The 15,669-nt window shown below is 41.2% G+C and overlaps 1 protein-coding gene across 2 annotated transcripts in view; it reads left to right on the top strand.

The window, feature by feature from the left end:
* The first annotated feature begins 2,167 nt into the window (after nt 1-2,167).
* xirp2a (xin actin binding repeat containing 2a) overlaps nt 2,168-15,669 on the top strand; it is a 44,026-nt gene continuing 30,524 nt past the window's right edge. Inside the window, exon 1 of one of the 2 annotated variants that reach the window (XM_026362483.1) lies at nt 2,168-2,748. In XM_026362483.1, coding sequence (XP_026218268.1) covers nt 2,551-2,748 — 198 coding nt within the window. In that variant the 5' untranslated portion in view covers nt 2,168-2,550. Of the gene's footprint in view, nt 2,764-15,669 lie in introns of both variants that reach the window. The other variant, XM_026362482.1, reaches the window with a different exon arrangement.

The raw sequence follows: 15,669 nt of genomic DNA, 5'->3' as shown, positions 1-15,669 counted from the left end.
TCATTACTATCCTCTGGCCGTATCAGATGACCTGCTGTGTTGTAAGGAAGTAAAGCCCTTGTAATTGGAGCAGCGACTGTAATCTGACTCCGACTGACGACCGTCGCTCCTCGTGTGCCTGGAAAGTGAGCAGGAAGTCTCGCAGAACAGGTACAAAAGGTAAGGACTCTGTCTGGAGGCGTCCACAGAATGATTTACTACTGTAATGTGGTAAAGACGAGGAAGTGGACTTTAGTCTGTTGCTAAATATAAAATATACAGAGTAATCTGCCAAAAATATGTCCAGCAAAGTCCAAATGAATATTCTTTAGCTTCTTTTGTTTTATCAACACTATTAAAAAGGGGGTGACAGGATACGATCGTGTATGTCTCAGCTATGCCTAATTGTTGTCTTCAACTAAGAAGGAAATTTGAATTTAGAGAATAGCTCTACGTATGGAGCTCTCCATGGCACCAAAAAACCAACAAAAGGAATAACGTGCAGTGTGTTGGGACGACATTTTCCTGGCCTTGAGTCTTGAGCAGTTTTTCCTCGATGAATCTGTGTCACTGACTAATTTAGTAACATCATATTTCAGTGATTTACTGGAAAATGTGACATGTCTGCATACTTACTGGGCCTGTGGACAAAATAAAACAAGAACTGTTATTTCCCTCTTCTTATCTTATCAGATGGATCATATTTCAGTCTGTCCTCTAAATAAGGCGAGGATTTCACCACGGGAGCGAACATGCAACCTGTAACATCTTTTATTTAATCGAAGCAGACACTGTTTTTACCCTGGTGAATCTTCACCAGAAAGTATCTCTGAAGCCCCACTAGGCCTGAAATATTGTCTTGTTGTATTAAAGAAAAGCTGCTCTGGAGCTTTGTGTTCGGGGGCATTATGTTTGCTCTCACATTGAATTCCACTCAGCTCTGCACTTAAAACAATATGTGTGTGCCTGTGCATGTATCTGCTTTCACTATGCAACAAATCAAGATGGATAGTGGAGGAAATCTTTACCACTCTATTAGTCCCCGTCTTTAGAGGCTTATTTTCTCGTAAAAATTGACCCGTTCCTTTGTGGAATTAAATAACATTGGGCAAGTGGTACTGTCAAATATATAAAACATTTGTCTTCTGTGTACAGGTGAGTAACTGCTGTAAACTGAGTGGCCTCAGTGGACACAGGATCCAGCAGAAAGTCACTCTGGCACCTCTCTGAATAATGTATCTGCCTCCACAGTACTATCGGATGCATGCGTATATCATGACAGTTCATTCATTAAGATTGGATTATCTGGATTGCGTCTCAGCTCCTTTCTCTCACTCTTCCTCTGTACTGATGTTTCTATTGTGGCTGGGACTCGCTGTCAGACTTGTAACTTTACTGTCTTTGTTGCTACACAGTTGTGGAGCCAGGCTGCCAATCTTTCTTGGCTTCATCTGTCAGCCCCTCTTACTCTCTTGTCCATCATTTGACCCCTGCGCTTCATTCTTGGTACATGCGGGTATAATGGGGAGAAAATGCGGACTCAGGCTAACAAGACTGGAAATATAGTGAGAACCACACTTCGAAAATGACAGGATGAGAGGAACAGCTGAGGGGTGTCACAGAGGAAGCAGAGTTAACACGGTAATTTCCCTTTTCTCGCCAGAATGAACACAGGAAAACACTCCCTGGGAGGTTCTGGTGTAGCTGGCGAACAATTAACAATATATTCATGACATGTTTGCTGCCCAGCCCGGGCCTGGTGTTAAAGAGAGAGGGTTGGAGTTTAACTGAGAGGAATTAACAGCTACATACTGTATTAGCCTTATTTTATTCATTTGAATTATTCTACACACTGCTGGGCGGGTTAGGCTGTGACAATGCTTCATATTAAATAAGTTGATCATATGACGAGTATGTAAATTAAGTTCACTCATCACTTTTTTCATAATAATTCATGATGCATTGTGGACGCACAGCTACATTTAAGGCACCAAGGATTCAAGGGATCAGTGTCTTGACTTGTGGCTCAGAGGAACCAGGAGACAAACCACTGGCTGTGTGGTTCATTGAGTGCACCGTTACTGATCCACAGCTATGCCTTTTTTTAGCTGTTCAACAGGACCTGAGCTCTCCAGGAAACAGATTGTCTTCTCTCTTTCCTCTTCTTTTCGCTCTGGCAGCTGCCTTCTCTCCTTCCTTTCCTTTGCCGTCACCCTGCTGGCCTGCTCTTACAACTCCTATCTCAATTTGCTTTTCTGAGCCCACATGTGAGTTTACTCAGGCTTCTGTGTGTGTGTATGAGTAATTACAAGGCAGGGGAGAGAGGAAAAAACTTCCCTTGCGAACTTTCTTTTCTCCTCCTCTTTGCTCCAGCTTTTCCGTCTGTGTGCCTGCACAACCCAGAGAGCCTCAAAGGCAGAAAGGAGCCCCGGCAACATCTCCATCTCTATCCTCACCCTCGGTTTTCTCTCCCTTACTTCCTCCCCCTTCCTGATTCACCTCACACAATAGACTTCCCCTCTAAGCACCAGCCTGAAGGGAAAAGGGGTGAGATACGGTTTCTTTACAACAATGGAAATTCAATCAGGAAATGGAGAGGAGGTGGTGAGCGCAGCAGTGGCGACCTCGGGCTACGTTTCCTGTAGTCCCCCTGGGCCTCAGGTAGAGGTATCAGACGATCCAGTGGTCAGAGAGGACCTGCAGGCTGCTAAGAGGATTGAGAGGTTTGACATCCCACTTGATAGCCTGAAGAGGATGTTTGAGAAGCCTGTTGTGGCAACCACAGTAAGTACCGCCAGTGTGGATTTTTATTCTTACTTTCTGGCGTAAACTCTACGCTTCTGTGCACCATTCTCTAGGTAAAGTGAGTGCTTGGTAACCTGCATTTTGTGCTGTCAGATAGATGGGTAGGTTGGCTGCAATCTGAAAATGAAAATGAAACAAATTGAAAAGCTTTGTCAACCTTTAAAGAAACAGGGAATGTAAAATCAGTAGTAGTGATAAGTTGGTGAGGTCACGCTCAGACAAAACTGATCCCGTTTCCAAGTGGTGAAACTGTAAACTGAGTAGAGTCGTAGTTTTCATCTTTCTTAAGTATGAGTTCACACTGCTGGTCACTTATTTTGGGAAGTGATGGGAACGACTAAAGATAACATGGGATGTCGCATATCTTCATTTCTTTCGAAATGATTCACTCTCTGGCTGTTTGGGAATTTCCATGAAAAATGCTTACACGTACACGTCTCGTTGCCGGAGAGGAGGGTGGCCTTTCTCTCCCGCTTTGTTTTTCCAACTCAGCTGGCTTCTCTGAGAGGAAAATGTAAGTCTGCTGGAAGTGAAATGGCTCATTAAAGGAAAACCTCCCATTTACCAAATGCCTCAAACAAAAAGGCCCAGATGACCTACTTTTTGCTCCTGATGTCGTTGTGACCCCTCGAGTCGTGCTCCTTGGAAACATCTCTCTTCACTGTATCCAAACTATAAAAATACAATATGACCCGTCAAAACCCATTAGAGCATTACAAATACATAACAGGAGACGTAGATGTCAGTGTGGACCGGGACCAACTGGTGACACATACGCACACCAGATGCATCTGTTGCTGTGCCACTGGGTTGCTGCTATTTGACACCCTGTTATTTAAGAACTATTTTGGGGAGCTTTATGGCTAAGCAGGAATTTAAAAATAACTGAGTAATTGGTATGCCAGCTAGTGCTGAAATCAGCGCTAAACTTACCCATCAGGATAAGAAACAGAGAAGAGAGAGACGTGGATCTGTCGGAGCCAAAAGACATCTGGCTTCTGATGGGAAAATATTCTATAGATTACTTTGGTTAATGATGCACAGCACTAAAGCTGAGAGTTAAAGATAGCATCTCTTTAGTTTCTCTCTTGCTTTCCAGAACAACTATTATCTCCGCTTCTTATTTTTGTCACCAGACATATGTTTGGTCTGCTGTGGTCCGAGCTGGAACAGTTCGAGATAAGAGCTCCGTGTTTGGTTTATTTTGGCTGCTCTGCATTCCACAGTGTCTCACTGACCATTAGCTGTCTTCAGATTACCAACAGGAGAATTTTCTCAGACGTCTGAGGCTCGGTTGGCTCTTTCTGTGGCCTTTGTTTATTGTGTTTTGCTTGTTAATGTTGCGATAGTGGAAAAAAAAAAACATTAATGGATCAAATGAATGTCTGATGTGAAAGTGGATAATGTTAGTGACACTTTTGTTTGGCATCTGTCAGCGTATTGTTTGGTTTTTGGTTCATTCCCACAGCTTTGAACCACAGTAAGCAGCGTTTCATAATAAATAGCTCTGAAAACTGTAATAACCTGCATGATGAGCAAAGAGCAGACAGATACGTTTAACTGTGAGCTAGTGAAAATACTGTAGCACTTTAGCCACTAAAGAGAAATGCATTAAGAGATGTTGGAGAGCAGAAATAGAGCTAAAAACGTCTTCAGCTTAGGTAACGATAATGGACATGCTGTTATTATTCAATCACTTCATACAGTATTACATTCATTACCAATGAGACTTTAAGTTAAGTTAGTGCGGTGGCTAAATTTAATTATTATTTTATGATAATTTCCAACATGTTGGTATAGTGGGGGAACTCTTCCCATTGGGGGGCAGCTGCCCCCTCTTGCCCTCTTGTAGATCAGCCCCTGTCCTGTCATTCTGGTGTTTTTGTGGTCTACAATTAAACCGGAAAACTGCTACTAACTGTTGACATGTGACAGCTCATCTATTGACCACTTCAATAATTTCCATCAGCTTCAGACCAATTACTTTTCGACGCAGACAGAATAAAGGCCCATTATTTATGTTCATTTTGAAATAATAAACTGCACAGCTGGTCAGAATGTCAGTATGTCTCAAGTTGGCTTTGCACCACATCCTGTATCTTGACATTGTGTTATGAGTTCTCATAGTCTGTATCTTTTCTTGGGAAAAAGAGCCAGTAGTCAGTGATAATGGAGCGTTTGGGCAGGCTTCCCAGATTCTCAGAGAGAGGAGAGGACTCTGCAGTCGGCTGGTTATAAAACATGACCTTGTCTCCAGCTCATCTGTAATGCTGAGCTTAATATTTGATGATGCACTGTATTTTTCTTTCTGTGCCCCATTTCATTTATTTAAATGGTGCAATGTCATTGGACGGCCATCCATAACAATGACTGATGGATTCCCAGGCGGTCGCTTGGCTGTGGCCAAAATCCTCGGCGTGCTAGGAGGGCAATTCACATTTCCTGCAACTGCAGATGTGAAGTGATGCAACGCTTTATCTCGAGTACAAAGAGCGTGTTTTTCCGCTTATGGAGCTGGTTGATCCTCGGGGGACGCTGGCTTGTGTTTACAACATCTGTCTGACCTTCTGGTCATAATTGTGCAGCACAGGGAAGAACACGCACATACTGATGCATGACACAGATGAGGTGATAGCTGCACTACTGTGTCACGTCCTTTCATGCAGGAGGGGGTTCAGAAGTGTCAAATGCACATTTGCTCACTCTGATCGGTGATATAGATGCACAGAAATGAGCCACTAATCAAGAATGCTGAACATTTGCATTTGCACTTGCAAACTGCACTAGAAAGCTTTTCATTAATGTGGACTGCCTCATTAAAATGTTGGAGCATAAATTAGTGGTTACATAATTGAAATGTTTGGAATATTCATGACCTGACTTGGCATTCACTCGTGCTGTGATGGCCACTGTTGACCAGTGGATGGCAGTGTAGCATCTGTGAGGTTAAGAGAGTAAAGCTGGTGTTAAGTGTATAAGAGGAATGATAAATAACATGTTCTTAATCAGGAGGTTATCACAGTGAGACAATTACTAATCACCTGGTGTTAATTGGAGTTGATTTCGAATGCCTGGAGGTGTCTTAAAATGGCTGATCGCTTCTGTCTGACGCTGTCAGATTAGCACCATTTGCATAATTGGTGAAATATCTAATTCTGATGTGTTTGGCAAATTTAACACAGCATAAAGAATCTAAAAGGATTTCATACTGCAGGATAAAGCTAGTCACACTCTTAACAGGATAACACGGTTAAAGGGAGAGAGGGGAAGTTTTTTTTTTTTTTTTTTAGGCGAAGAGCTCATGCGCTCTCTGGCCTCTGCATCTGAATGAGGTGGCTACATAAATCCACAGCACGGCACTAGAAGTCTGGAATGTTCCCTTGGCTTATTTTCATAACTTGTATCATCACTTTCACTAACTCGCTCTCATTTTTTTTTATGAGTCTGGCTCAGTGGACTGAAAAGATGCTCATTTTCCCATAACCATATTCTCTCTATAAATCTCTGTATTCTCATAATATGCCCTCAATAAATGGCCTGTTTTCAAAACGCGGTATTCAATCTAAAATAGACCGAATGGAGCGATGCATTAGGCTTTTCATATAGCTCATTTCTATAGTCGCTCTTCTGCAGCTTTTAAGCAAAAAGTGTGAGTTCTGTCACTCTGCCATGCTCAAGAATCTCACTTTAAAGTGCCATGACATGCTGAAAGATGGGACTGAAGGCAGCCTGTGGGCTAATTGTGTAGTATTTCCCCACCTCTTAAAAAAAAAATTCACTTTTCAATCAATATTCACCACTGCTCCTAAATGCACTTAATTAAATCTTAAATAAACTAAAAGCCACAATGTGTCTGCAAGAAATTGATCCAGACTTGATGAGGACACGGGCGTCCTCGTCGAGTCCATTGAGCTCGTAAAAATTCCATTAACTTTTACCAGGCATCTCTTTCGTCTCAGTTTCACAGATTCAAATCTTTTAATGGAGCTGGCAGCAGAGCCATGTGAGTGTGTGTGTGTGCGCGTGTGTGACGCCTTGCGCGTCTGCTGTGCGGATGACTTGTTGCTCGCTGCCTTAGCTCTCTAAATAGTTGCGCTCTGAAACTCCCTGCTTCATTTGACTCATTCAGAATCTCATTTGACAACCTGCTGTTTGTTTTGTCGGTGGCTCTGATTAATTGAAACATAAGTAAAAGTCTCTGCTCCGTATTGATGTCAGTGCAGCTCTTTTTTACCCAGAGTGTTGTGGTAGCATGTGCATAGTCACTCTAACGTACGATAATCCATTTCAGGAGCTGAGTAATGAATGCATATCTCGAGGCCTTTTCCTATCCAGATTGTTGTGTGACTCAGATCGTCTTTTCTCCAACACCAGTTCGACACCCACAGACTTACAAGAGCATATGTGTTCAACAATTAACCAAAGATCCTCAAGGCTTCCTGTTCCATTCAGTTACTGTAGATATGTTATTGTGAGGGCTGCACCACGCCATCCCTCGTCTCTGCTAGCCATTGTTGCCCCAGTGAAAAAAGAGGAAGCACTCTGTCTTCCAATGCAAATCGGTTTAGCTGTGGATCATAAATGGAACCACCTGACCATTAAACCTTATGACTGGAGCTGAGAAAAACAACACAGAGGCACCAGGAACAAGAAGAGTTCAATGGTATTGGGAGCAGCCGTGTTAGTGGCTTTGTGTAACTTGTTCTAGCTTCCTTCATCCCCTTTACTCATGTGTTACACAAGTTATTCTATGATGTTTTTTGTAAACCAACGTGGAAGTTAGCATCACTCTGGTTCCTTCTACAAACAGAGATTTTTCCATTTGGTTTTGGATCAATGCAGAAATTTAGCTCTGTGATAAATAAAAGTTTATGAGAAAAAAAAAGTGAAGAACGACTTGGCAATGGATGAGGCCTGCAGAGCGTTTAAGAGGCAGGACTTGGTGCTAAAAGTACATTGCAGAAATCTCACTGTTTTGTTTGCATTATATCGAGACAGCATCACTGTAAATATTCAAGTAGTTAAAATTAACTTAGCATCAAATTAAATAGTGTTTCTACATCACTGCATCAGTGGTTATAATTATAATAATACCCAATATAACCAATACCATATAATAATAATTATTATGTTCATAATATAAATAAATAATATAAGTATATTTGATGCAGTATTACATTTTCATTACCTTTGTTTACCTTTTTAATTAAGGTATTTATAATACATGTGTGGAACAAATCTGGATTTGACTTGAATTTATGCCCAGAGAAATGAATTTCCTATGCAGTGCTTGTTCCTAAAGTACATTTAGAGCATGAACTTGAGTGGTACTTCAGCTTGGACTTGTAGTGCAGCACTATTTTAGTCAAGTACTTGAACCTTTACTTGAGTATTGCGTTTCTGTACATCTCTCACCTCTATTAGTGTGCTAATATTTGATAATTAATAGCAAACCCAAAGTCTTGAGGCTGATGGAGATGCAGTAGTCCTGTGTAAACCCAAGTGAATATTAACTCATTTGTTTTATAGATTTTATATTCATCCATCTTCACCTGGGCTGCTTTGCAGTTACTAATATGCTAGTACCACAACAGATTACACTAGCTTAACTGGAATTAATTAGTTGTATGTGTAGTAATTGAACACCCTGGATCACCAAAGTAATTTAAATACATTTTCTAAGAACAGACGATGTGTGATCGAAAATGTCTTGACACTACTTCTGGGAGTTGTTCAGATATATTGCCATGTAGTCCTGAGCTGTGGACAGAGTCATATTTAATACAAACGCCAGTACGCTAAGGTAACATGTAGTCCGTCCACATGCATGAGCTTGTATTACACACTCACATAATTATAGACTTAAATCCCCAGAATATCACCTAGGCATGCAGCATGTCAGCCGATGTCAGTTCCACAGTTCAGTGTATATTTGGAGAGGCTGAAAACAGAGCTGGATCCCGAGCCGCTTTGGAGTCGTCATGTATAAATAGTAGAGCCTGGTGATGTTGGCATTGCGCACTCAACATTAAGAGAACACCGAGCCTGATGAAAGAGACTGAAATATGATTTACATTCAGTGAGCATAGGGTCATCGTGTGAAAGAGAGGAGAGAGAGAGAGCGGAAGGAAGGCAGAGAGTAAGGAAGATGAAGATGGATGGGCAGTGATAGAGACTCAGAGTGAATCAGCAGGGGTGGGGGGCTGGGGAGAGAGAATCAAAATGGAGTGCGCATTCACATTTTAGTAGGTGAAGCAGGTCAGAGTCTGATTAACAAATTATATTCATGTTTCAATAATGATAATTCCATCAGGCCGCACTTCAGGGCTGCACAATCACACACAGTCTTCTTTTCCAACTAACCCCATTCTCAATTTTCTCTTTTCCTACAACTTCCTCTCCCTGGAGATGAGCAGATGTCTGTTAGGTTTCAGGCCTAGATAAGAGCGCCGATAATCAGGAGAGAAAAGCCCAGAATACAGGATGAGGAGCTCCGCCTCAGGCCACGGGGGACAGACACTAAATATATGACCACATATGAAACACAAGTGGAATTTAATCAGTGTGCTCTTATTATGCAGTGAACATATATTATATTTGTTTATTTAATAGTAAAACAAGAAAAAGAATAAAATCTATTTTACATAAGGCTTACTGTAGTTCACCTCCAGTCTGCTTTAATGATCTGCTAATGTCTGCAGCCACGCTTTGAAACTCAAATTCACTGGACGTCTGTTGAGCTTTAATTTATCTGCTGCTCGCTAGATCTGGGTCAAATTTGTCATTTGCAAATGGACCCAGTTGGGCCAACTAAATCGCTCTAATCTTCTTTAACGGCTTTCACCCCAAAGTGTTTCTGAGCAAGGCACTTAACCCTGTGCAAATGTAGGGCTGAACACTGAAATAGCAGTGGCCACGGAGTGACTGTTGTTGTTGTTACTCATTAATAACAAAATAATTAAAAGGTGAATTAGCTCCCTGCTAAATATTTAGTTATTTGGTGACGTAGTGACAAATTACAGGACCGGTTTTATTTACATTTAGTCGTTTGGCAGACGCCTTTATGCAAAGCAAGTAAGGTACAAGGCAAAGAAATTATCTAAGCCAAGGAGAAGAACTGTAAAGTAACGCTCGATAGGAAGAAATGTGTCCATTTTATGAGATGCCAGTGCAGGATTGGACAGATCAACAGATGGTTACCACAACAGATGGTTTTCTGTCCAATGTAAACCCATGTGTATGTGAAACTGAAGCTAACAAGTGTACAAATTAGTTAAAAAGGAAAATAAGACTAAGCTAGCTGAAAAAAAAAAAAATTGTTATCAAATTAACTGGTGTTCGGTGGTTGACACAATAAGACAGATTAAATGTAATGTAATGTACACTGTCACTGATTACCTGCAGCGAATTAGCGTTTAAGTGCAGCAGTTGCAGAAAAATGCATTTACAAGTATTTAACCCAGGTTTTTATCTTACTCCACGAAACCGAGGTTTAAAAAGAATAACGAATAAAAGGCATAAACCACTGCACGGTTCTGTTTGTCACGCACCCACAGGAGAGGAGAGATTTTTGACAGCACAAAAACACAAACACAGCTGAGGGAGGACTGACTAAATGTTGCATCATGTATCCAAACAGACTTTTTCGCCAGCCACGAGAAGAGATGAAAACCCATCAGGCAAGTTTTTTTTACGTGTCAAAAAAAACTGCCAGGCAGGAAAATGAAGCATGAGTGGTGACCAGAGCAGCTATACAGTATGAGGGTCCTCTGCTGATACATCAAGCCGGGTTGTTATGGTGGAGGATGCACCTCTATTGTCTATTCTGTCACCATAAATGTGAATCATATATATCCCTGTTGGCTTTGTTCTGATTCACAATTCATCTGCCTCTGCGTTTCTTTCTGTTTACGTCATCAGTTTGTCTCTGCTTTGCCTACCTTTTCCCTGGGACTGCATCTGGGTGTTTGGCCTTTAGTTAATTCTTTGTGTCCCAGCTGGCCATGGGAGAAAAACTCAGATCACAGTTACAAACCAGACTCCCCCTCACACTGTTTCCTTCTACAATCAGACTCCATTCGGTCTTTTGCACTTATTTTTTGGCCTGTGGCTCATCTCTTTCTTTTCTTCCTGTTTGCGGACTGTGCCTTATTTGTGCCCATGTTTGCCCATGAGTGCCTGAAATATTGATGTGGGTGGTTCTCGCTGTGCCTCTGTTTAGTCATAATAAGCATGGTCGATGGAGGATTGAAAACAAAAAAAAAATGTTTTCGTACTTCTATTGGATTGCAAAAGGGAACACTTATGGTGCCAACAACGGCAATAGTGAAAAGAAGGCAGCTGCCACAGAGTAGACAGAGAGAAAGAAGACGTGGAAGCTGGGATGTTAGGTGACCTTCAAATGAACAATGCACACAGCAGCATAACAGCAGGAGGAGGTGAGAGAGGAAGACAGTGATCCAAATTCAGGCATTATGAGACTCATCTGTAAGGAAATGAAGACCTCCAGATGTTTACAAGGTCTTGTTTGTGTCATTTGACCTGAAAATGAAAATTGTCTGAGCACTACAACGTATTTTAAATGAGTGGAAACTGCAGTGTTAAGTTCAGACTAAACATATAATACCTTATCCAAATGTCACTATTTACATTTGTGCCCCATTGAAATGTGTGAAATTACATTATTTACAATTACAGTTGTTTGGATACAGAAGATAAATCTAAATAAAGCTAAATAATGTTTAATTAATGGCAAAAGAAACAGACAGACGGGCACAACATGCTACATTCATTAAATGAAAATTGATGGAAAAATTCTGAATGTGTGACGCCGACAGAAACTCTCAGGGACAGGCTACAGTCAGAGAACTTGCTGCTTTTTTCCTCTCTGAAATTCACTTTATTCCTCAGCTTCTTCTGTGCTTCTGCACAACACACAGAGCCACTTGCACAACGATGGGCAATCCATCAAATTAAACACAAAGGCTTAATTAAATTTGATCGAAGTTCATCTTTTACTATTTCGCTATGCTCAGATTTAGTCTTTTCATTTTACTCTGCTCACTATCAATAACCTGACACTCGGCAGAACAAATGGAAATCACACAGTGAATGGAGTAATACAAAAAGGTTGTCTCCAAAAATGTGTTTTCACATCCATCTTTTGTAATGTGGTATATACTGGAGTAGCAGATAATACGTTTGGCTTGACGCTGCAACATTTAGATTAAAACCTCAACATAAAAACATGAGTGAAAGTTGAAAAAAAAAAGCGCAGTAAATGAAACTTATTAGACCTTTTTTGTGCAAATCAGTCTCTTTTCTCACAACAGCTAGCTCATCCTAGATGACAATTACCACGAGCAATTAACTCGAGCGTTCATGCATTCATTTACCCGTCTATTTGTTCACACAGCCTAAGCCATTTAGCCCCAGAGGTTGTGTACAGGGTTCTGCACAGCTAGCTGCTAGCACCACTGTTGAATGCTGAAGCCGAAGCAGGGGTGCTGCAGGATACAAACTAAAAAGGCCTCAGACTGTATTGAAACGATGCATCGAGGACACTGTTTTCCTTTTGACTTTTAGATCTGACTCATTCTTACATGTTGCGTTCAAGGTTTGCTCCAGGTTAGGGATCGTTTAGTTCCCACATTTTATTTGTGTGATTATGTCGCCTTTATTCACCTTTCCTGTATTTTACCAAAACACCAATCTTCTGGGCAGCATAACGTCATCATTATGGTCGTGTTGATTTTCTTGTTTGAGCTGTGCAGCGTTGCAGGCTCCTAGAGAGCCAGACTAAAGTGAACTTGTCTTGTGATACACACCTCTGATCCCAGTTGGACAAATTCTCCAAAGCGCCTCCTGCATAGTAACAGCTGGAATGACCATTAAGACCTTTAGTCCGCTGCTGTGGATTGGTGGAGAAGGTCAGTCATATTTTACAGAAGCAACTCCAAAGCAACTGGTTGCCTTGGTCGGGCCCAGTGATTTGTTTACTGTTGTTGAGCCTCATGAGTCATGTTCGAGAGCAGCCACTTGTACGTTATGCCAGCAAACCCATAAGGCAGCTTTCACAGCCAGAAGCACTCAGTCCAAGAGCTGTCAGAGGGAGCGTGCATGTGGCTCAACTGTACATACAGTGTCCACGTGCGCAACTTCACTCATGTTTGCACCGCTGGCTGACAAAGGAGTCCTGTAATTTAAAATGAAGTACCCCAACAGTGACTCATGTATGATTGGCTTCATTTTTGACAGTCACTCACCATAAACCAGCCACAACTACAGTGCTACTCCAGAGAAGCTGTCATGAACAGCTCACAGGCATTAAATTAACACCACTAAATTGACTATTTTATTTGCAAAATGCCAAGGGGACATTGGTTTGCTAATCAGTGAAGCCTCTGAGTGGATTTGTGAGGATTGAGGAGGTTCAAAACTGAAAAGCAAACAAGCAAACAAAAGAAAAGCCTATGGAGAGGCGCTGAAATGGAAGCTCTCTTTGCCTTTTACACTGAAATGAAAGCTTTTATAAATCTTGGGAGTACTGGTCCCAGGTGCTCCCAGCTCAACTGATCAGGATAACAAGCCTGCTGCAGACACACTCAAGCAGGCCAGAGAGCTGTCAAGACAAAAAGCGAAAAAGAAAGGAAGATGGTGGATTAGAACAGAGCGGGGTAAGACAATGAAAGAGCGAGAGAGAAGAAAAGGTGGAGGGAAAAGAAGCAATCCAAAAAAATAAGGTTTTAAAAGTGTTTATGGAGCACATCCTGTTGAGGTGGGCCACCTCTCGCCTCCAAAATGTCACATCTGATATTGAACCAGCGGACCTTATCGATTCGCACTGCTACTGTAGTTTCACTAAATCTAGCAGAAGCACTTGGAGCAATGTTTTGAGCTATTTGAGTGCACAGCAGTCAGGTGCAGGATATAGAGGCTGCGTGGTGAGTTGGATTCAAACACATCATAACCATTTATGCAAACTGTGGTGACTATAATCTGTTTTCACACTCATTGTGGATGTCCAGATTCAAACACTGCAGGTGAACTGTGGTTATCATATATATATATATATATATATATATATATATATATATATATATATATATATATATATATATATATATATATATATATGGTTATCTTATATATATATATATATATATATATATATATATATATATATATATATATATATATATATATGATAACCACAGATCAGATTGGATGATTTCTGTGATCAAGTTCAAAAATGAATGGGTGGTCGAGTTGAAAGAACACTTTCGCTTCTGTCTGTGTGACAGTGCAGCTGTTTGATTCATAAAGTTACAACAATTATCAGCTGCACTCCACAAATTCTAGTGTCAGCAAGTTGTGAAGGGAGGAGGAGGCAGTGTTGAAATGAGTCATGTCCAACACTGACTCATATTTTCTTTCCCTTTGTGAAAAATTCTGTTTTTCAGAATAGGACTCCGTCCAAGAATACTATTAAATCTTTGCAGCTGACACGGGTTGAGAAAAATAAAAACCTTCAGACTCGATTCCAGACTAATTGACTTATTAAGACTGACATTTTTAAACAGTGGATGACACAGGCGGGAAGAGGGGGAGGACAGATAGAGAACATTTCAGGAGAGAGAGGTGGACAGCTCTCCACAGAGACACTCCATGCACCACATCATGTCATTAAAGTCGGACTAGCGGCAGCAGCACGGCTCGTTAGAAGATAGAAATGTCAACTGCTGACACTGGAAAATCACCGCAAAACGGTCAAATCCGTGCACATGTGATGTCAAGCCCATCATGTCTTGGATGAGTCTCATTGGCATCAACGTGAAGGAGGAGGGTGTCACAATGTCACCTTCACGGACAACCAGTGGGTGTACTACTATTTCATGTTACCATGGTTTCACTGTCATGGGTCCGACTGGTCTCTTTGTTGGCGCCTGTCACGCATGAAATGGTCCCAGATGGCCAGCATTGATTTCATTAGCTGAGCTTATTTTAGGAAGATCCAGTGATTTCTTTTTCCTTTTTTCTTTTTTACTGGGATTATCTGAAGCAACAGGCCGGCAACGTTTAGACAGATTTCACCGAGCACCCTTTCTATTCACTGTGTCAGTCTGCTTCGTTCCTCTTTCTCCGTGGCAGCCTGTGCCAAAGAAACCATACGGCAGTTAGACTTGATGATAGTTGCATGACACATTACGAATGCAGTCCTCACTTCTGATTTGTTATCGCGAAAAACTGGTAAACTAAAAGTTGTGGCTTCATAGGGACAGTGCCAAGCAGCAGATTGCTTTTAGAATGAATTGATGGGATACCAGTGATGGAACAGTGGAAAAACTACAAGATCAGACCGTACTTCTCTGACAGTTTTCAAACTTACTACTCTGATCTAATTATTTCTACATAAATACACGCTACACTTTAACGCACTGTACCTGATGTACTCTCTGAAGCGCTATCTGTCCTTGACCAGCTTTGTAGAGGTTCATTGGTTGTCAGCAAAATCCTTGCAGACTGGCTGTTTTTCTTTGGCTTTTGAAAAAGTGTCTTTTATGGCATCGGTTGAAAGAAGAAAACATTCTTTATGCCGACAATATGAATACTTAAAGTATTTTTGAGAAACTTGCTCACTGACAACTAAAATTTTATTGGCTTTCATTCTAATACTACAGCTTGTTTTTGTGCTAATTGCAGCACTGAGACGTTTCCACTTAAAGATACAAATGATATGGGATGTTAAAAGTATCTATAGATCATTTTTTAGAGATAATACAGCATTTTATGTAGTCAGCTTTAGCCTCCTTCTTAAGAGGTGATAATCTTAGTGGTGTCTGTGGCTCAGGACGTGGAGCAAGCAGAGCAGGTCTGGTTCTGAAA

This window comes from Anabas testudineus, chromosome 2 (assembly GCF_900324465.2).
Source record: "Anabas testudineus chromosome 2, fAnaTes1.2, whole genome shotgun sequence".
Lineage (NCBI taxonomy): Eukaryota > Metazoa > Chordata > Actinopteri > Anabantiformes > Anabantidae > Anabas > Anabas testudineus.
Note: the sequence above shows the minus strand (reverse complement) of the source record. Positions and strands in the feature narration are given on the sequence as shown.